Source organism: Palaemon carinicauda, chromosome 25 (genome assembly GCF_036898095.1).
Source record: "Palaemon carinicauda isolate YSFRI2023 chromosome 25, ASM3689809v2, whole genome shotgun sequence".
In the NCBI taxonomy this organism is placed as follows: domain Eukaryota; kingdom Metazoa; phylum Arthropoda; class Malacostraca; order Decapoda; family Palaemonidae; genus Palaemon; species Palaemon carinicauda.
Genome location: NC_090749.1, coordinates 31,992,117 through 32,014,616, shown reverse-complemented (window position 1 = coordinate 32,014,616; position 22,500 = coordinate 31,992,117). Strand labels below are relative to the sequence as shown.

At 35.1% G+C, this 22,500-nt stretch overlaps 2 protein-coding genes across 2 annotated transcripts in view; both read right to left on the bottom strand.

Annotated features, from left to right (window-relative positions):
• LOC137618979 (hepatitis A virus cellular receptor 2 homolog) overlaps positions 1-4,283 on the bottom strand; it is a 600,331-nt gene extending 596,048 nt beyond the window's left edge. The window contains exon 1 of the mRNA XM_068349181.1: positions 2,104-4,283. Coding sequence (XP_068205282.1) covers positions 2,104-2,176 — 73 coding nt within the window. The 5' untranslated portion in view covers positions 2,177-4,283. The remainder of the gene's footprint in view (positions 1-2,103) is intronic.
• Positions 4,284-10,887: 6,604 nt separating this feature from the next.
• On the bottom strand, positions 10,888-11,364 carry LOC137618978 (uncharacterized). The gene has a single exon (XM_068349180.1). The coding sequence runs from the start codon at positions 11,362-11,364 to the stop codon at positions 10,888-10,890; it is 477 nt and encodes a 158-aa protein (XP_068205281.1).
• Between the last annotated feature and the right edge of the window lie 11,136 nt (positions 11,365-22,500).

The window sequence follows — 22,500 nt, the reverse complement described above, 5'->3', positions numbered from 1 at the left end:
AATTGGAAAAGCAAAACGGTATATGACCAAGGGCTCCAACGGGGAAAATAGCCTAATGAGGAAAGAAAAAAAAGAAATAGATAAACCTAAGAGAAGTAATGGACATTTAATATGGAATATTTTAAGAACAGTAATAACATTAAGATAGATAGGCCTAAGATCTGCCAATCACTAATTCTCATTATTATTATTATAAGTCAAGTTTCAATCGGTATCGGTCGAATAAGAGACAAATACCGAAAAAAAAACTATAAATCCGTAATATCGAAGAAAATTAGATCTCATAAATATCAAAGTAAATAAGAACTATAAAACTAGATTAACATCGCATTGCCTAACTACTAAGTACGAGAATTTTGAGTTTACGCCGAATAAACTAAATTATCAGTAATGATCAGCAAAAGCTTCGTTCAAACAAAAAATAGTTTGTAAAATTCACTGAATCAATATAAACAGTATATCTCAGTTATCAGCAAACATACGTCTTCGGGATATGCACTCCGTGTTTAACTTATTCAAACTCTTGCAGTGGAAACTCAAAGCCACTTATATTAATTGAAACGCATTATTACTTATATATATATATATATATATATATATATATATATGTGTATGTGTGTGTATAAACTCTATTCCTTCTTAGCCCAATAACGACAAAATTATATCATATAATAATTTCCTGCTAATTTCTAACGAAAAAACAATTAAAACAAGAAGCAGAAATTTCACAAGATAGAAATTTAATTTCTTTGAAATGGAAGAATATAAAACGAAAAACCTAACAAGCGAATATTCCATAAACTTAAAAATTAATAATAAATAAAGAGAGAGAGAGAGAGAGGAGAGAGAGAGAGAGAGAGAGAGAGGAGAGAGAGAGAGACCTTTGAGCATTAAAGTTTTAGGCGATTTCGAGTCCAACGTTAAATGCTAGCGAGAAAAGAACCTTGAGTAAATGGCGCTGGGAGCGAAGGAAGTACGCGATATTTTTATTACGTTAATAAAAGATTTTACTTCACAGAGGTCTAATGCGGTTTATATGGGACTCAACGGAGAATTCGGAAACTTCTTACATCTGAATTTCTTTTGCATTTGAGTCTGTTTAACGCTTTGATTTTATTATTGCACTGTCTTTATATATGTAAGTAAAATGGTACATCCAACAGGTCATACAAATTAAGACAAGATGTCAAACAGGCAAGATAATGTCAAGCAAAGCAAGGCAACGTAAAGTACAGTGTCATGTGAAAGGTTACAAGGTTCGTAAGGTAGTCGATATCACTTGGAATGTAAATCAAACAATAAGTAATACTAAGGGCACTAAAATAACGAAGAGAACAACCAACGCCATCTATTGAAGCGAACGCAAACAACACCCAACGGCGATAGAACGGACAGCCAACGCCATCTATTGGATGAAAATACAACTAACACTCAGACTCTACTTTTAAGAAAGGAAATACCTGAAATATATATATATATATATATATATATATATATATAGATATATATATATATATATATATATATTGCCGAAAAACGCATGCTTAACACTTCCTAACCTTCGATTACCTCAACAGTTTTTGAACTCATAGAATATAGGTCATTATTTTTCTTCTAGTCACCGTATAGAAAAATTAAAATTTGTATATAAGTAAATGTAATTTATAAAAATATATATATAAATACACACACACACACATATATATATATGTGAAATAATAGAAAACGCAATCATTGCATATTTTGAATAACAAACTGATATATTATCGGTTTTAAATCTATTCATAATAACGAAATGAGTACACTACTATACAATATTATGTAGGCAATAACGAGCACTTTATTATAACGATAATCAGATATACTTAGTAGGAAAAATAAAATAGGTTCTTCTTATTTAATAAATAATATATGAGTTTCAGTCATGGAATTAACTGCAAGAAAAATAAGTTCGAAAAGTTTTCCCCCATCCGTGGGATTGATTTATGTAGGCCACAACGAGAACCCAAAATTAAACGATCTTATCTCGTAACACTCATCACCACTTAAATATAATGAAGGATTCGAATAACTAAAACAAAAGGTAATTTTCCCTAAACTTACCTTCGTCGATGGACGAAACATAAGATGTTCCCAAAATCAGCAGAATCAGAATAATTCTGAGAGAGTAAGCCATGATTGGCAAGCGATTTTTATACCATTTGACTGGCAAGTAATTCCACGTTATCTGATAGGCAAACGATTTCACTTCGTTTGATTCGCGAGCAATCTCACGATATTTGGATCGCCATACGAACTATTTCACTTTTTATTTGGCAGACGAGCTATTTTATCTGACCTTCACTTCAATTTCACTAAAGATGATTTTCCTAATTATTTCATATCGAACGGGCAACTCACGTCACTTCATTTAACTACCTATTTCACATCACTCGCTTGGATAGCAATTTCACACTATTTAGATACTTAGCCATTTCGCTTTTTTAATTAAGGGGACAATTTTCCCCGTATTCTAATCGTCAAGTAGACTGACAAAAAACTTTCGCCACATTTCTCACTCTATTTTAAGGAGAACAATTTCCAATCTTCTGAGTGGTTAGCAATTTCACTCCATTCAAACGGCAGGTAATTTCACATTCTCTGGCTGATCTAAAGATCTTACGGTGTGTGAATGGTTAAAAAAAATTTACAACCGCGAATTGAGAATTTTCTAATTTGATTGGCAAGTTATTTTCCTCAACTTACCTCGCTGGCGATGTATCGAGACATTGGTAAATATATTCTTCGAGTTTTGACTGGCCAGAGATTTTACCATTGATAAGTATATCTTGTCAGGTATCAATACACTGGTAAATATATTCTTTGAGTTTTGACTAACCAGAGATTTCACCACTGATAAATTAAGTATAGATTACGTATCATTACGCTGGTAAATATATTCTTCGAGTTTTGACTGACCAGAGATTTCACCATTGATGAATTGATAAGTATATCTTGGTATATATCAATACACTGGTAAATAAAAATTTTGAGTTTTGTCTAACTAGAGATTTCACCATTGATAAATCGATCAGTGTATCTTATATCTCAATACGCTGGTAAATATATTCTTCGAGTTTTAACTGACCAGGGACTTCGTCATTGATAAACTGATAAGTATATCTTGATATATATCAATGCACTGGTAAATATATCCTTCGAGTTTTAACTGACCAGGGACTTCGGCATTGATAAACTGATAAGTATATCTTGATATATATCAATGCACTGGTAAATATATTCTTTGAGTTTTGACTAGCTAGAGATTTCACAAAAAGATTTTTGTAACTTTGGTTATCGCTGTATACTTTCTGTGTCATCTACATATATATTTCTCTCTTTATTTCGGTACGTTTATTCTACAGTCATAAAAAAATACGTTTATAGGTATATATAGATATATGTATATAGGTATTTACAGATTCACAGTAAAAAGATCGCAATGGGAGATATATAAAGGGAGAAATGAATTATCTATTCTCTATTTAAACGTTGCCTATATAAAATCTATAGAAATTCGTGTCCTTTTTTACAATATATAATTTGAATTAGTTTTTTGTCTCCAAAAAAAACTCTGTTTCAATTTCAAAAATAACTTAGCGACGTATAAAAGTTTCCTTAGAAAAACACATTTTTTTTTTACTTTTGAATTATTAGATTTTTCAAAAACATCGACACTATATTACATTTTTTCGATTTTTTTCCAGAATCATTTCAATTCACTAAAAATTTATTCATTGGTAAATTCATCGTACGTTTGAATTTCCATTAATTAAAATTTCCTTCAATGACGTCACTCTTCATTTGCAAATGTTCAAAAATATAAATAAATACTGTATGATTCCATCCATTAAAATAGCTCTTGATAATATTAATCTATGTCGACACTACGTTTTTAAAATGTCGATTTTAAAATAAGATTGTCGCTGAATTTTATAATTCTCCGATGCAATAAATTTTTCTATATTTTTTGTACATAAAATTGAGAAATAACAAGTTTTATGTAGTAAGACTTCTAGATTCTCTCACCCTCATATACATATATGAAATTTCACTTCTGCTACTCGTCCAGCTTAAGAAATTCGGCAGAGATCAAGGTAACCCATCAGTAAACGAATATTAGCCCTGTCTCTCACTAGAGCACGCGGAAAACGAAACGCAATTCTAGTCTCCCCTTATTTTTCCAGAGTCGCCTACAAACGACCCGCCGTAACCGTCCGCAGCAACCACGACACACGTCCACGGCAACAGCCGAAGACAGACTGAGTGGGGCTTCGATACTCGGCTTGTGGTGGCTCCTACCCCTCACCCGGTACCCGGACTCCTCTCCCGACCGGGACACCCTCCAAGGCCACCCTCCCTATAAGGCAAGCAGCCCCGTACTAACTCCACCTCCCTCCCCCGGGTTCTTGCACATGCTCTAGCTAGTCTCCATGCACTGTGGGCCCCGCCCTTACGAAACCTCTGGCCTCACGAATGCTTTGCAACCTCACGAAAATTGGGGTTTTCGCGAAATAGATACATATTCGTATGAACTTGCTAAATAAGGGATGTTAGTACAGTAACCATCGCGAAAATCGCTTTTTGGAAATTTACAATACTTTGGAAAAAAAAAAAAAGTTTAATTTTGCGTTTAAAGTACTGTGAATAAAAATGTATTTCTGGAGATACGTTTTGCTTGAATTCACTTTATCTATTTATATATTTATTTATTTATATATTTAGAGAGAGAGAGAGAGAGAGAGAGAGAGAGAGAGAGAGAGAGAGAGATAGAGAGAGAGAGAGAGCAAGCATGTGGTTATAAATGTATATTGGAGAGAGAGAGAAAGTTTTCCTTCTCTCTCACGAAGGAATCTATGGAGATTATAACTTTTGAATTAATGGCGTCCTACTTCATTCAGGGAGAGGAGCGACTAAGTCATACTGATGAGAGAGAGAGAGAGAGAGAGAGAGAGAGAGAGAGAGAGAATGTTTCTCTGCTATGAGTGAGAGATGATGATGCTTTGCTATGAGAAAAGGGAGATAGAGAGAGATGAAATGTTGCTTTGCTATGAGAGAGAGAGAGAGAGAGAGAGAGAGAGAGAGAGAGAGAGAGCAAGCATGTGGTTATAAATGTATATTGGAGAGAGAGAGAAAGTTTTCCTTCTCTCTCACGAAGGAATCTATGGAGATTATAACTTTTGAATTAATGGCGTCCTACTTCATTCAGGGAGAGGAGCGACTAAGTCATACTGATGAGAGAGAGAGAGAGAGAGAGAGAGAGAGAGAGAGAGAGAGAGAATGTTTCTCTGCTATGAGTGAGAGATGATGATGCTTTGCTATGAGAAAAGGGAGATAGAGAGAGATGAAATGTTGCTTTGCTATGAGAGAGAGAGAGAGAGAGAGAGAGAGAGAGAGAGAGAGAGAGAGATAGAGAGAGAGAGAGAGAGCAAGCATGTGGTTATAAATGTATATTGGAGAGAGAGAGAAAGTTTTCCTTCTCTCTCACGAAGGGATCTATGGAGATTATAACTTTTGAATTAATGGCGTCCTACTTCATTCAGGGAGAGGAGCGACTGAGTCATACTGATGAGAGAGAGAGAGAGAGAGAGAGAGAGAGAGAGAGAGAGAGAGAGAGAGAGAGAATGTTTCTCTGCTATGAGTGAGAGATGATGATGCTTTGCTATGAGAAAAGGGAGATAGAGAGAGATGAAATGTTGCTTTGCTATGAGAGAGAGAGAGAGAGAGAGAGAGAGGAGAGAGAGAGAGAGAGAGAGAGAGAGAGAATGTTTCTCTGCTATGAGAGAGAGATGATGATGCTTTGCTATGAGAAAAGGGAGGTAGAGAGAGATGAAATGTTGCTTTGCTATGAGAGAGAGAGAGAGAGAGAGAGAGAGAGAGAGAGAGAGAGAGAGAGAGCAAGTATGTGGTTATAAATGTATATTGGAGAGAGAGAGAAAGTTTTCCTTCTCTCTCACGAAGGGATCTATGGAGATTATAACTTTTGAATTAATGGCGTCCTACTTCATTCAGGGAGAGGAGCGACTGAGTCATACTGATGAGAGAGGAGAGAGAGAGAGAGAGAGAGAGAGAGAGAGAGAATGTTTCTCTGCTATGATTGAGAGATGATGATGCTTTGCTATGAGAAAAGGGAGATAGAGAGAGATGAAATGTTGCTTTACTATGAGAGAGAGAGAGAGAGAGAGAGAGAGAGAGAGAGAGAGAGAGAGAGCAGTTTGATCTGTTGATTAACAATGTTGATTGAACTATAAGAGGATATCGTTACAGATAATTTGTTCAAATGACAAAACACTTATTTCTTCATCAAGTTCTTCCTTACAAAAAAAAAATCTAGAGAAAATAATCTCTACAAAAGTACATCTAACTACAAAATTAAAAGTTGAAGTCGTTTTTACTCAGATCTATATGTTTTAGTAACTTGTATAGTTTAGATCTTAAGATTGCTAAAGCATTAGAAAAAAAGAAAATTAATTCCTTAATATCAAATAGAAGGTTGAGGAATCTGGAATTACAGTATTTTTATTATTATTATTATTATTATTATTATTATTATTATTATTATTATTATTAGCCAAGCTACACCCCCAGTAGAAGAGAGGAAGCTGTAACCACAAGGGTTCCGGCAGAAAAATGTAAGATGCTATACGCCCAAGGGTTCTAGCAGGGAAAAGCAGGATACTGTAAGACCCAGGGCTCCGACAGGGAAAAGCAGGATGCTATAAGCCCCAGGGCTCCAACATGGAAAAGCAGGATGCTATAAGCCCAATGGTTCCGACAGAGAAAACCAGGATGTTATAAGCTCAAGGGCTTCGACAGGAAAAAGCAGGATGCTATAAGCCCAAGGGCTCCGACAGGGAAAAGCAAGATACTATAATCTTAAGGGCTCCAATAGGGAAAAGCAGGATGCTATAAGCCCAATGGTTCCGACAGAGAAAACCAGGATGTTATAAGCTCAAGGGCTTCGCCAGGAAAAAGCAGGATGCTATAAGCCCAAGGGCTCCGACAGGGAAAAGCAAGATACTATAATCTTAAGGGCACCAATAGGGAAAAGCAGGATACTATAAGCCCAAGTGCTCCGACAGGGAAAAGCCGGATGCTATAAGCCCAAGGGCTCCGACAGGAAAAAGCAGGATGCTATAAGCCCAAGGGCTCCGACAGGGATAAGCAGGGCGCTATTAGCCCAAGGTCTCTAACAGGGAAAAGCAGGATGCTTTAAGCTAAGACCAAGTACTCCGACAGTTAAAAATAGGACGCTATAAGCCAAAGGTCTCCGATAGGGAAAAGCAGGATGTTATAAGCCAATGGGGTCAGACGGGGAAAAGCAGGATGCTAAAAACCTAGGGGCTCCGACAGGGAAAAGCAGGATGCTATAAGCCAAAGGGCTCCGACAGGGAAAAGCAGGATGCTATAAGCCCAAGGGCTCCCACAGGTAAAAATAGCTCAGTGAAGAAAGAAAATGATAAAATAGGTAAACTACATGAGGTGTAATGAATGATTAGAATATTTTGTGATCAGTAACTTATATAAACTATGTAGAAAAACTTATGTCGGACTGTTCAACATAAAAAAGTTCGCTGTGAGTTTGAACTTCGGAAGTTACACCGATTCAACTACCTGCCTAGGAAGATAATTCCACAACTTGGTCACAGCGGGAATAAAACTTCTAGGATACTGAGTAGTATTGAACCTCATGATGGAGAAAGTATGATTATTAGAATTAGCAGCATAACTAGTATTGCGTGCAGGTTGGTACTGTCTGGGGAGATCTGAATACAAAAGATTATCAAAATTATGAAATATTTTATGCAACATGCATAAAGAACTAAGTAAACGACGGTGTCAGAGATTAATGTTTAGATCAGGAATAAGTTTTTTTTCCAAACTAATTAAGATGAGATTTAGCAGCTGAAGACCAGATAGACTAATGGATATGTGTCGTTTAGCCACTATTCACACTGTTTTTAGTGTTAAAATAAAGAAGAAATGACCGAATATTTTTAATGACGAGATACTCACGGACGTAGTTTTCCTGAAAGAAAAATATAATCAAAAAGAGAAATAAAAGTTTCGTATAAATCTAAACCCTCTGAGGCATCAAGTATTGTTAACTTTCCTTACCAAGAGAGAGTCTGATTTCAAATATATCATTATTAACATCATTATCATTTATCAGGTATAATTGAAGGTTAATGCTGCCTCACCGGCATTGATTACATAGGTTCTTATAATTCTCTTTCCATCATTACTGCGAATATAAAAATAATATAATGTTTTTTTTACCGACATTTAAACAACACTGTTCATCATCAGGGTAGATGGAACACTAAAGGTGAAAATAGCCTAATGATAAAAAAAAGAAAAAAAAAACTTTATATGACTATTATATCTATAGTCACGTTTTGTATGTTCTGTGTAGTAAATAAGCAGTTTTTATCATACGACTTTTCATCTCATCCTATGATGAGATATGCACAATTACTAGCAGAAGTCAATAATAATAATAATAATAATAATAATAATAATAATAATAATAATAATAAATCAGATTTATTTCGAAGGTTGTATTCATATATGCAGAATTCAGTGATCTTGTCATAGTATTTTATTCTTATTCATTCAAGAGGTTAACTACTGTTCTGTAATTGTACAGTGGCTACTTTCCTCTTGGTAAGGGTAGAAGAGACTCTTAAGCTATGGTAAGCAGCTCTTCTAGGAAGACATTAAAAAATCAAACCATTGATCTCTAGTCTTCGGTAGTGCCATACCCTGTGTACCATGGTCTCCCACTGTCTCGGGTTAGAGTTCTCTTGCTTGGGGGTATACTCAGGCTCACTGTTCTATCTGTTTCTTTATTTTCTTTCTTCTCTGGGCTATGTTCCCTGTTGGAACCCCTGGCCTTATAGTATCCTAGTTCCTTCTGAGTAGCCAGAAGGATGAAATTATATGGACAATATATATATATATATATATATACACACATATATATATACAAATGTGTATATATATACATATATATATATGTTTGTATATATATATATATATATATATGTATATATATAGACATATATATATATATATACATATATATATATATATATATATACACACACACACATATATATATATATATATATAAATGTGTGTTTGTGTGTAATATGTATATATATATATATGATGAATATTCCTATCATCATCATCAGCCTTTGCTAGTACGCTAATCCACAGCAAGAAAAAGCCCTCAGCCATGTTCTCCCACTCCTGTCTGTTTATAAACTCTCTATGCCAGTCTATACTCACAAACTATCTTAGTTCCCCAATCCATCGTTTTCTCTTCCTTCTCTTGCTTCGTTTGTAATCTCTAAGGACCCATTCTGTTATTGTTAATGTCCATCTATTATCTGTCATTTTCTTTATATGTCCTGCCCATGTCTATTTCCTTTTCTTAAATGTTGTTTGAATATCTTTTACTGTAATTTGCACTCGTATCCATGTTGCTCTTTTCCTGTCTCCTAGTGTTATTCCCATCAGTATTCTTTCCATAGTTCTTTGAGTTGTAACTAGTTTATGTTATAAGGGTTTAATAAGGCTCTAAGATTATGATATATAAGCTGGTACTGGTAAGGCTATTTGGTTTAATATTTTTCTTTTTAGAGAAAGTGGTAATTTGCTTTTCATAATCTCATTTTGTTTACCAAACGCTCTCCATAGGATGGACATCATTCTTTTAAATTTAGTCTTGTGTCCTTGGGAAACACTTATTGTCTCTCCTTAGTACGTACATTCATTAACAATCTCTATTTATTGGGATCAGGCGAGTTTGTCTAAAACAATTTGTCTAAAATACAATTCGTCTAAATCAATTCGTCTTGACCAATTCGTCTAAAACAATTTGTCTAAAGTACAATTTGTCTAATAACAAAATGTCTAAAATACAATTTGTCTAAAATAAAAAACTTCAGGAACTCAACAACTCCACACCCTAAAGTGGCAATTAGGAGGATTTGAGATCATTATTTCTAGAAAGAACTTAGAATAACTGGTTTCTTGTTTATTTTTTCTCAAAAGATACTATTTACGCTTTCCTTTTTTAATAATAATAATAATAATAATAATAATAATAATAATAATAATAATAATAATAATAATAATAATAATGGGGAGTGGTAGTTCAAAGTGTGAATGAAGTAAAGAAAATTATGGTAAATAAAATAAAATAAAATGAAGCAATATATTTATTAAATACAGAATTAGATGTAGAATTACATAAAGGAAGAAATTACAGAAAAAAACTAAACAGGTAGCCTAGCCTAAAATTAATAAAATACATTCATATAGAAAATTAAAATGTAGAATTTAATACATAGAAAATTAATAAAGGTTTTATTAAAAGAATATCTTTTGAAAAATCTACTTTTATTGTTAAAAAGAAAGATTGTGGGCAATACCACGTATGTAATCAATAATATTATTTTGATCAAAAGTTTGAACAAGACTATTTAGACGTTTTGCCGAATCTTGATAGCGCTATCTTGGTGGTTCTGGCTCCATCCCTGCAACATATTGCTCAATTCATACCTCATTTAAACTTTGTTCTTTTTTTAAACAGTTGATGAACTTCCATATATTGGGGTGATGTACACCTACTTCAGTTTCGAATCCACGATGCCATGCTTCGACGGCATTGTTCGTTTTAGGAAGATTATTAAGCACTCTAGAATACATATTCCACATATGTGGAAAAAGAGGTGGACGTCGACCGTACCGTCTATTAGGCCTCCCAATCCAGGTGTCTTCAAAATAATCAAGGACATCCTGAGCTTCATGAGGGAAGGGGTTGTTATCACACAATCATTCAAACGCGTCTATTACGCTACCTACGGGTACGAATGCCAATGCTGGTAGCATCCTCATCTGTAGAGCAAAACTGGTTTCTGTTTCATATTTTCGTTTTAGGCCATTATTTTGTATTGCACGGAAAATACATTGGCTGAAGTGGAAAAAGCAACCATTTTGTTCTGTATTTGGAAATTCCTTCAGACACGCTTTCATCATAGCTTTCTCAAAATCGATCGTTATTGATAGTGGTGTGCACAAAGGTTCAAGCTTCTTTAACTGCTGTAAAAAATCTATATAAGTTTCTTCTGTTTTATCTGGCAATAATGCAAAAAGAAGTGGCAACGACACTTTTTGTTTTCGTCCATGAATCAAACGTACAGTTTTAGATGTTCCGTCAGCATACCAATGACTACTTTGTGATAAACACTGTAAATTCCGTTTGGTTGCAAATATGACAATACGCTTTTCAACCGGTCCCGAGTAATACATCAGAAACTGATCACCTTTAAAAGTTATGGTTAGATCGGGTGGAAAAAAGATTTCACTGCATGTTGATGGTAGGGCTGGTAAAGCGAGGGTTTGTTGTCTTATAGATCTTATAGTTCTCTTCATACTTGGGAAGTTTTGGAGCAACAGTTTGATCGCAATCTTCGAGCACATTAGATAAAACTGATCTGGGTGCGTCTTGTGTTGTCTTAGCCAGATGACATATTTTTGTCATAATTTCCTTTGCTGCACTTTCGGCCACATCTAATACATGATTGTGATTTGTAGATGATTTTACTATGTGATCATTTGCCGTAATTATACGAGCGCGGCATTTTGTTATTGGATATTTATCACACTTCCAATAAACTCGTTCGTCATTTTCACCATTTTTGTAAAATGTAAATCCATTCTCAACTAATTTCTTACGACCTTTTTCCGATTCGATGAATTCAAGAGGCATTTTGGGCTATAGGTGTAACCAGTTTGAATATTACCACAATAAGAACTTGTTTTGTTTATGTAAAATGAAGAAGGATTTTTTTCCATATCTGTTTTTAAGTGAACAACAGTTATAATTACAGTAAACGATTAATTTTAGTAAACGGCCATGGTTTAGAAGTAAAACGATAAGAAAAGATAGAAATTCAGGAAAGATTGTTTCCCTTTCAAAACAATCATTACAGTTCTGTAAATAACTTTTTTTTATTCACCTTTTTCAATTTTCATTTATTTGATTTGATTAGTTTGATTATTTTATTATTTTTTTTATTTTAGACAAATTGTATTTTAGACATCTTGTTATTAGACAAATTGTACTTTAGACAAATTGTTTTAGACGAATTGGTCTAGACGAATTGATTTAGACAAATTGTATTTTAGACAAATTGTTTTAGACAAATCCGCCTAGACCCCTATTTATTAACGCTCTGCATTTTCATTGAACATTATCTTAGTTTTATTCAGATTAATTTTCAGTCTTACATTTCTGGTTTCTCTATTCAAATCTTCTATCATATCTGCAAACCTCAAGTTGTTAAGGTATTTCCCTTTAATGTTTATTCCTACATTTTCCTAATCTAAATTCTTGAAAACTGCTTTCTACCTCTCATTTAGTTCAACCCTTCTCTTTTCAATTGTTAGTTACATTCCCTTTATAATATGAATTAAATATTCTTTTGAAAATTACTTTAGAATTAATATAAGTGAATAAAATACAATACAATGCTTGGAAGCAGATCTCTGAAAGACTAGATGAAAATAAATAACAAGAGAGATTAATCTATGCATACAAGATGACAAGGAAACGAGATAAAAGCGACAACCATAAGTTAGCTCGATTAATCGCTCCTCTAAATAGACAGAGCTACGAGCGTTTAAGCTATTGTTCCCTCCTCTTCGTAAACAAAGACCCAGAGATCATGAGATTAAGACTGTTTGAATGCAGCATTCTGAAATCCTAGTCACGGAGAGGATAGTCTCTGTGTAAACTGCAGTTTCTAGTTGTGGAAGATGGTGGTCCAAATGCCCGAGAATATATCTATGGGAATTTTTAAGTTTTATTCCAACTATGAACAAATTGTGGAATGATCTTTTTAATAAGGTTATTGAATCAGTGGAACTTTAAAATTTATTATTATTATTATTATTATTATTATTATTATTATAATGATAATGAGATTTCATTAGTATATTAATTTGTAATAACTGTAAAAACATTTTGACATTACAGCTAGAAAATGCATTATTATTATTATTATTATTATTATTATTATTATTATTATTATTATTATTGTTATTATTATTATTATTATTATTATTATTATTATTATCTGAGATACAACCCCCAAAATAACCACAATTGGAAATGCAGAGTGTTATAAGCCCAAGTGCTTCCACTAGGAAAATAACCTAGGGAGGAAAGGGAATAAGAAAACAGAGTAGAGTGCCTGAGTTACCCTCAAGCAAAAGATCTCTACCGCAAAACAGTGCCAGGCTATAGTACAGAGGCTATGGCACTATCCAAGACTAGATAACATTCATTTTGGAGTCTTGAGTGAAGAAGAATTGTTCGGTTATCTTAGTGTTGTCAGGAATAACAGGAAAAGGGCAAACGTGTAAAGAATAAACCTGACTATTTGGTGTATGTGTAGGCAAGGGAAAAATGAACTGTAACCAGAGATGGATCCAATGTAGTATTAACTGGCCAGTCAAAGCACACAATAACTCTCTAAAGGTAGTATCTTAACGGATAGCTGGTGCTTTGGCCAACCTATTAGCTGCAAATGGTTGTAATTGCTTCTAGAATTCCCAAATGATATAGAATGAACATAACTGATTGAATCAATTTCATTTCAAACTTCAACGTGATTATTTGAGAAGAGAGGTAAATACGAATAACAGCCATCTCAAGAGCTGTCATAAAAAAAGCCCATTGAGATTGAACTTTCAATGTTTATAAGAGCTGGCAATGGAAGCTATAAAGAATCAAATTTATGAGGTAAGAAATACAATATATATATATATATATATATATAATATATATATATATATATCATATATATACATATATCTATCTATCTATATATATATATATATATATATGTATATATATATATATATATATATGTGTGTGTGTGTGTGTATGTATATATATACATACGTATGTATATATATATATATATATATTATATATATATATATATATATATATATTTACCTATAAATACCTATATATATATATATATATATGCATATATGTGTGTATGATATATATGTATATTTATTTATATATATACATATACATACATGCATACACATACACACATGCACACACACACGCATATATATATATATATATATATTTACCTATAAATACCTGTATATATCTCTATATACATATATATATATATATATATATTTATGCATGTATGTGTGTATTATGTATATATGTATATTCATTTATATATATATATATATATATATATATAGATATATATTCCTTTATAAGTGGGTATACCTTCGCAGGCTGAAAGGGTTAGCGTATAGCCATAATCAGCAAAGCTGTACTAGTCAGGACCATCTACACTAGGTAGGTTTACTGTGAGCGATCAGACGAAAATCTCCCACCATAACCAACCCGCCACTTGATACTTCATAATGGAAGTCACTCTTCTCAAATCTATTATGGTTTTACAGACATTCAAGTGCTCATAGAATCGGGTTGATTTCGGTTACTACCGTACACATACATACCTGGTTTGATTGATTTTGTGTTATTTTGCATACTTTTTTTTCTCGGTGCAAGATAAGGCAGTTGAAGAGTAAAACCACTTCGTAGTTGGCTTCATTTATGTCTCTGTCAGTTAGAACACTCATTAAAGGTTTTGTAAGAATTTGTTCCATGGTGAAACCAGCAGGAAACCTTGAGCAAAATGTATTACATTCTGGAACATGAAAATTACTAGTTACAAGTTTGGGTTACACGTCGTGGCTATTTTGCTGGGGATAAAGTGACTTATAATGAAACACGGTAAAAATCTCTTGTATTGGCTTAAGGAACAAAATATTCTGGCCTGTGTGTAGAGTTCTTGACTTTGAACACGAAATATCCACATTGTAACCTAAGATTCATCAAACCTTTTTCTTTTGTACAACATTCTCCAGGATTCTCCGCGCGCCTGTAAGGAATCGGATACCCAATTTGATATTAGGTGTTTTTCTCGTCGATCTTCCATAAACACATTATTAAGTGGAAACCTTCAGATAATAAACATTAACAGTAATATGCGTCACCTCAAGCCAGAAAAGTTGATTTGGGCTCTCTTCAAACGAGAGGAATTTTATCGCACGGGAAAAATTTCGCTCGTTAGGAGGCATGTCGTCATACGAGCGGATTTTTTTACGAGCGGCTTCCTATTTACTATCAGCCGCTACACTGGAACCGCGCAGGTTAGCAGCACACGCGTCTATACTCAATTTATTTTAATGAGGCACATTTGTACCGACTCGCAGCGGTGCCCGTTTAGCTCGGAAAAGTTTCCTGCTATCTGATTGGTTAGAATTATCTTGTCCAACCAATCAGCGATCAGGAAACTATTCCGAGCTAAAAGGGCACCCCTGCGAGTCGGTGCAAATATGCCTCACTAAAAAAATTGACTATAGTAATTCACCACTGCTCGGAAGTTCTTCCGAGCGGGAAATTTCTGAGCGGCCAGTGTATGAAGAGCCTAATTGATATTTCAACAGCTTGTATGTAAGAAGCGAGCCTAAAGGTCATACCTGAGACTATTTTTTTCTCCTAGTATCGGTTGTGGACAAATACAAATGTTGTTTAAATCCATCTCATATACTAAAGTCCACGGTTGACAGGAAGGGATTTAATCCCTTTCCAGGCTATATTACTGCAATAATGGTTTGTGACACATTATTATTATTATTATTATTATTATTATTATTATTATTATTATTAATACTTTCTAAGCTACAACCGTAGTTGGAAAAGCAGGATGCTATAAGCCCGGGGGTTCCAACAGAGAAAATAGCCCTGTGAGGAAAGTAGATAAGGAAATAAATAAACGATGTGAGAAGTAATGAACAATTGAAATAGAATATTTTAAAAACATTAATAATATTAAAACAGATATTTCATAAATAAACTATAAAACGACTTATGTCAGCCTGTTCAACATAAAAACATTTGTTGCAAGTTTGAACTTTTGAAGTTCTACTGATTCAATTACCCGATTATTAAGATAATTGCACAACTTGGTAACAGCTAAAATAAAACTTTAAGAGTACTATATAGTATTGAGCCTCATAATGGAGAAGGCCTGAGTATTAGAATTATAAATATGATCAGCGCCCAAGACCCCTCTCCCAAGCTAGTACCAGGTAGGGCCAGACAATGGTAGCTGACGACTCAGCAGGTATACCTATAGGCTTTCCCAACGTCCCCTCCCACATCAATGATGGTGAGGTTGCAAACACTGCAAGAAACTATTGAGCTTCAGCCGGTTTCGAATCCCAGTACAGCATATTGCCAGACAAAGACTATTCCAATAGGCTTCCCCAACCCTTAAATAAAGTAAAGAATTAAAATTAGTTAGGTACTATGATATAGGTTTCTTTAAATATCACATAATTGTTCATCATTCCAATAGTTCACTTATAACAAGAGAAGTTGGATGATCTTGGAAGATTCAGGTAAGCTCACTTAACAAGGCTTTTGAGCTCTACTTCCAACGTACAGTGGTTTAATGGTTTAGATGCCCTGAACTATTGTTGTAATCTTGAAGTAATTTGATGTCTATATATATATATATATATATATAGAGAGAGAGAGAGAGAGAGAGAGAGAGATATATATGTATATATATATATGAATATATATATATATATATATATATATTTATATATGTATATATATATATATATATATTTATATATATGTACGTATACATATAAATATATATCGGTATATATATATATATATATACATATATATATATATATATATATATGTATATTTGTATATATATATATATATATATATAGATATATATATATATATATTTATATATATACATATATATGTGTGTGTGTGCGCGTGAGTGTGTGTTTATTTAGACAAAGATATATACAGAGAGAGAGAGAGAGAGAGAGAGAGAGAGAGAGAGAATCTTCATTAGCCTAAATATATTATAACTATATATTTTCATAAAGACGTTAATTCTCGAATGGGTTAGTTAAACATTTCCAACTCTCAGTATATATACAATATATACACACATATACACATACGTATATATACATATATCTAAATATATATACAGAATATTTCTATGTGGGTATGTGTAGAAATCACAACACTTAGCATTGGGCAAGCATAACATGTGCAAATATACTTTCATTGTAGTTAGTACTTTCATTTTATTAACTGACATTATCGGGCTCACAATGAGAATCAAGTTACATGAACTACTTACTATATAGAAAAGATGATCCCTAAAAGGTGATTTTCTCAATAATACCAAATAAGTCAGATTTAAGAAAAGATAGTAATTGGAAAACAGACAACTGCTTACATCCTAATAATAACCTTCGGTACATGCAATAAAAAAGTTAATAAATATTTATTTGCCCAAATGGGCAACGAAGGCATTATTAACAAACCCTATAGAGACAGACATCTTTTAGTGTTTGGCTCTTAAAGGTGTAAAAGGTTTAAAGGCCGGTCATTAATGGCAGAGGCAAGGGACAGTGACATTGCCCTATCAAGCAGGACACTGCCCTAGAGAGTGGCCATATATACATATGATCAGCGCCCAAGACCCTCTCTACCCAAGCTAGGATCAAGGAGGGCCAGGCAATGGCTACTGATGACTCGGCAGATAGGCCTATAGGCTCCCCCCAAACACCCAATCCTTAGCTCACAGGGATGGTGAGGTTAAAGCGACCAATAGAACTAACGGCAGTTTGGCGATTACCAGTCAGAGACGTTACCACATTGGCTACTAAAATGGTTTTATATGTTTGACCGATATAATGTGAATTACATTCTGTACAAGGTTTATTATTTATCATGTTATTTTAATTTTCTAAACTATTTCTAATCAATATGTTTATCAATATACAAATATGCATAAACACTACCATTATATTCAGTTTTTCAAAAAGGTGGATGACGCCTAATAGACATTCATAAAATGGTAAACGCAACAAATAATTTATTGCTTCCTTTATCTTTAACTAGACGGTGTTAAATATATTCTTTTCTTTATCTAGTCCACTTTTCTAGAAATTAATTCGGCCATCAAATTGCCACTAATCACTTGATTAGATATATAATTTGAAAATGATCAGCCAAATCCTATTAACATAAACCTACTAAAGCGATGATAACGATGAAAGTCTTTATTGATATATCCTCTTTAAGGAGACATTGCATGTAACATGTTACATGTAACGTAATTCCAAGTACTATAATTGCATACATTGCATGCATTTACATTTACATTTTTTTTGCATCTTGGTCACTGAAGACTGATTGATTGATTATCAGTTATCTGGCATCCGGACATCTAAGGTCATTGACCGCGAGGTCAATGAAGACAGATTGAGGCATGATATGGGAGGTTTATTATATTCGCATTGGTATGACTAATAGTGTAAGCGACCAGTCAAAAATGACAGTTGAATAATTAGATAAATATGCAGACACACAGATTTAACCCTTCCCACCACCTACCCCCTTTCCTGACTACCACACGGCAGTTTAGTCAGTTTCTGGAAGGTTTTTTTTTCGTATTGCTTGTCGCTCAGCGTGACAGGTAAGGAACACTCACACACACACACAAGCAGGCACACACATACACACACACATATACAGTATATATACACACACATATACAATATATATATATATATATATGTGTGTGTGTGTGTGTGTGTGTGTATATATATATAACCAGATAATTGCTCAGGATATATATATATATATATATATATCATGAGCAATTATCTGGTTATATATATATATATATATATAGATATAGATATATATATATATATATATATATACATATATATTTATATATCCAGCCACTTACTCTTCATCAAATAGGGGTGATTATTATCATTGATTAGTAATGATAAAAAACAATGATGAAACTAATAACAAAATTAATGATTGTAACGATACTGAGCATGAGAGAGAGAGAGAGAGAGAGAGAGAGAGAGAGAGAGAGAAGGGCTTTCAAACAGACCACGAACATATTGTGTCTTTCCATCCTCATCCAAATACCGTCTTCGAATCCATGTATCCTTTAAGAGTGATTTAATTCTTTGACATTTGCTGTTTCTTTTCCAGCTGATCTTGTTACCCGTTTTCCTCTCTTTCCTGTCACGCTGAGGGGCATTGTCGAACGTATGACCTCTCAGTCTCTCCCCGTTCCTCGGGTTTGGGAGGGGGAAGTAGTCATACCCGGGTGAGAGAGGGTACCCCAAGGGGTACACTCGGAATCCACAACTGCTATGTTGTAGTTAGGAAAGGGGGAGGGGGTGGGAAGGATTGAATCCGTGTGTGTGAGTGTGTGTGTGCATATCTATCTAAATAATAACTGTCACATATGACAGGTTGCATATATATATATATATATATATATATCATCAACAACTATAATAATGATATAAAAATGTTCATCATCCTCACTAGATTTACGCGAAATGAATCTAAATAAGACAAATAAAGTTTTTACCTACTTCTTATCTCATATATTTTGAATATATGTAACTATCATAACACAGTTAAATATATATGTATAACAGTATCGCCATGAAACAGTAAAACGGGGAAAAAATAAACCCTGACAATGTCCCGTGAATGGCGCCATAAAGATGTAACGGAACCTTGTGGAAAGTATGTTTCCACACAGCACCAATAGATGGCTCCGGCATGCAGTCTAGGGTCTCGCTTCCTGAGATGACGTCATAGCGAGTCATTCATTTCAAGAGCTTAAAGTTGCTGTTCCATTAGGCTGATCTTTGGTCATTTTATTTCCTAACTTTGTCGAATTTTTTTTTTCTTTTTTTATGGTTAATGTGTTTAGAACGACTCGTAAGTAGTTTTAAATCTATATTTTACGTTTATATTGATTCTTATATGCACAATAAATTTGTTTTAAATTTGTTGATCTTGTTTTAAATGTTACACACGATCTAGAAGTACTATATATTTTTTTTAATTACTATATCTCTCTTCCTCATGTTCATTTCTCTCCCAAAAATATCTCTCTCTCTCTCTCTCTCTCTCTCTCTCTCTCTCTCTCTCTCTCTCTCTCTCTCTCTCTCTTGAAAGCGAGCATTATGAAAAATGTAGAGGCCGATGGAGAGTCTGGTGGTCTGGTCTGGTGTAGATTGTCATGCCTGTAGCATGACATGGGCTCTTGTCGCTGGACAGCCTGTAAGAGGATATTAATCTGGAAATAGGATAACTCCAAAAGGAGCCAAAAATTGGTATATTGAAAATGAAAGGTTGGATTTGAAAGGGTACTGGAACAGGAAAAACGATAAGGATGAGTGATTAGAGGAGGGATTTGACAAGGACATGAAAGGGAGGGAAGTAACCCGAAAAAAGGAGACTCCTTTTTAGGTCCACGAAATGAAAAGTTTTAGTTAGAGAAAAAGTGTTGATAGCAGCAGTTCCAGTAAGTAAGAGAGACTGGGAGAGGAGAGAAGTTTTCTGCAGTCGGAGAGAATAGGAGTAGGTTTAAGCAAAGAAGCTTATTCCTGCTCTGGAGCTGGAATGTGGAATTGTTGCAGGAGCTGCAGGAAGGGGGGGGGGGGGGGTCGAGGATAAGGAAAGGACTCTGGTGAGGATCTTGAAGGCGATGGGAATGAGGTCTTGTAAGGTGAGGGACTCAATTTGTTGAGCCATGGTTTGGGATAGGATTGAGGATGAAGGTCATTGCTGGTCCTTATGAGGAGCAGTTGCAGGTCGTTGCTGGTCTTTATGAGGAGCAGTTGCAGGTCGTTGCTGGTCCTTACGAGGAGCAGTTGCAGGTGTAGGCACAGGAACAGTGGCTGGCTGGCGCTGTCTTCTCTGGCTAGGAGGTCGCTGGTCTTTTGGTGGCTGGATTGAAGCTGGTTTCTTGTTTGGAGAGGATGTGTTCTACATAGCTGCAATGCTCTTGAGACGTTCTGGGCAGCGCTTATTCCAAGCATGGTGTGGCCTGGAACAGTTGGGGCACTTGGATGTGGTGTGTCGTCCTTCCTTGTGGGATTTTATGCACACTTCTGTGCAGTGGCACTGGCTGCAGACACCGCACATGATGGGGCCTCTGCATTCTTCTTCATGATGGCCAAAACGTTGGCATCTATAACAGCGAAGGGGCTCAGGTGTATATTCCTCGATGGGGAAAGTTCCCCAGACTCCTAGATCCAGTTTGGAGGGAACTGGACCGATGAAGGTGGTGATGAGACGTCGAGCAGGAACGTTGTCCTTGCTCATGCATCGAACAGCACAGTTAATGTTGCTGCATGAAGTTGCAATGGTGATAGGCATCGTAACAGGATACCTGGTGATGACAGCTTTCTTCCTGATAAATGCAGGATCCAGCAGCGTTAGAGTTAGGTCTTCCTGGAGGGATCTGGCTGTCTCGATGTCCTTGGGGTAGATGATAAGATCACCTTTCCTGTTGGCTCTGTCAGTGAGTTGCACGCCTGGCTTATTAGTCATGGCAGCAACAGAGGCATAGAAAAGTGCACTGTCCGTATTTGAGAGCCGAAACTTCGGCAGAGGTTTCTTGGGCTGTGTAGCTTGATGTTCCCTGCAATAGAAGAGGCATCTTGCAGAAGTTCCGTAAAGCAGTCAATGCAATTGCAGTCCGTAGAGTGGTGTACTCAGGCACGGCGGTTGAAGGGTTGACTGCTGCTGCAAATGACTGCTGAGGAGTTGTAGGGACAGACAAGGACGAGTCTGTGCTCTCAGTCCTTGGTGTCCACAGTGGCGATGGTGGGGCTGGTACTAGCGCTGGTGGAGGACGTTCAGGACTCTTCCTTCTCTTGGGAGGGGGTAGTCCCTTCCTTGGCAGCTGATTTCGCAAATCTGTGGTATTTAATAAGCTTGATAGAGCTGTCTTTGCACCCCTTGCAGCTGCATCTGATATAGGGATTTATCAGGGTTTTGTCAATTATGTCGGTGGTGCAACGGCCAATGGTGTTGAACATGTAGGCACGTCGCTGCTGGTATGACGTACAACAAACACAGTCGCAGTTCGGATTATTATAGAGGTCCTCGCAGTGTCTGTCTTGTTCTGGATAAACGGTCCATCCCCAGTCTGAGATAAAAGACTGATATGGTGGCGAAACTCTACGGGGACCACAATGAGAATTTTACTGAGAGCGCCCCGAGAGTGAAGGTGTTGCAGGAGTTTCCAGCCGATGAACGTAGAAGTCGGCTCCGTGGTCCCGAATGAAGGCGAGTCATCTTTGCCTGACACTTGTCTAAAACGCAAAAAATAAATGAAGACCGGAATTGTATTTATGTTATTTTCGAATCAATAGAACTTTAGATTTTAATTTTTTGTTAAGTTTTTTTATATTTTTTATGAATATTTAACTAATATATAAAGAACAACA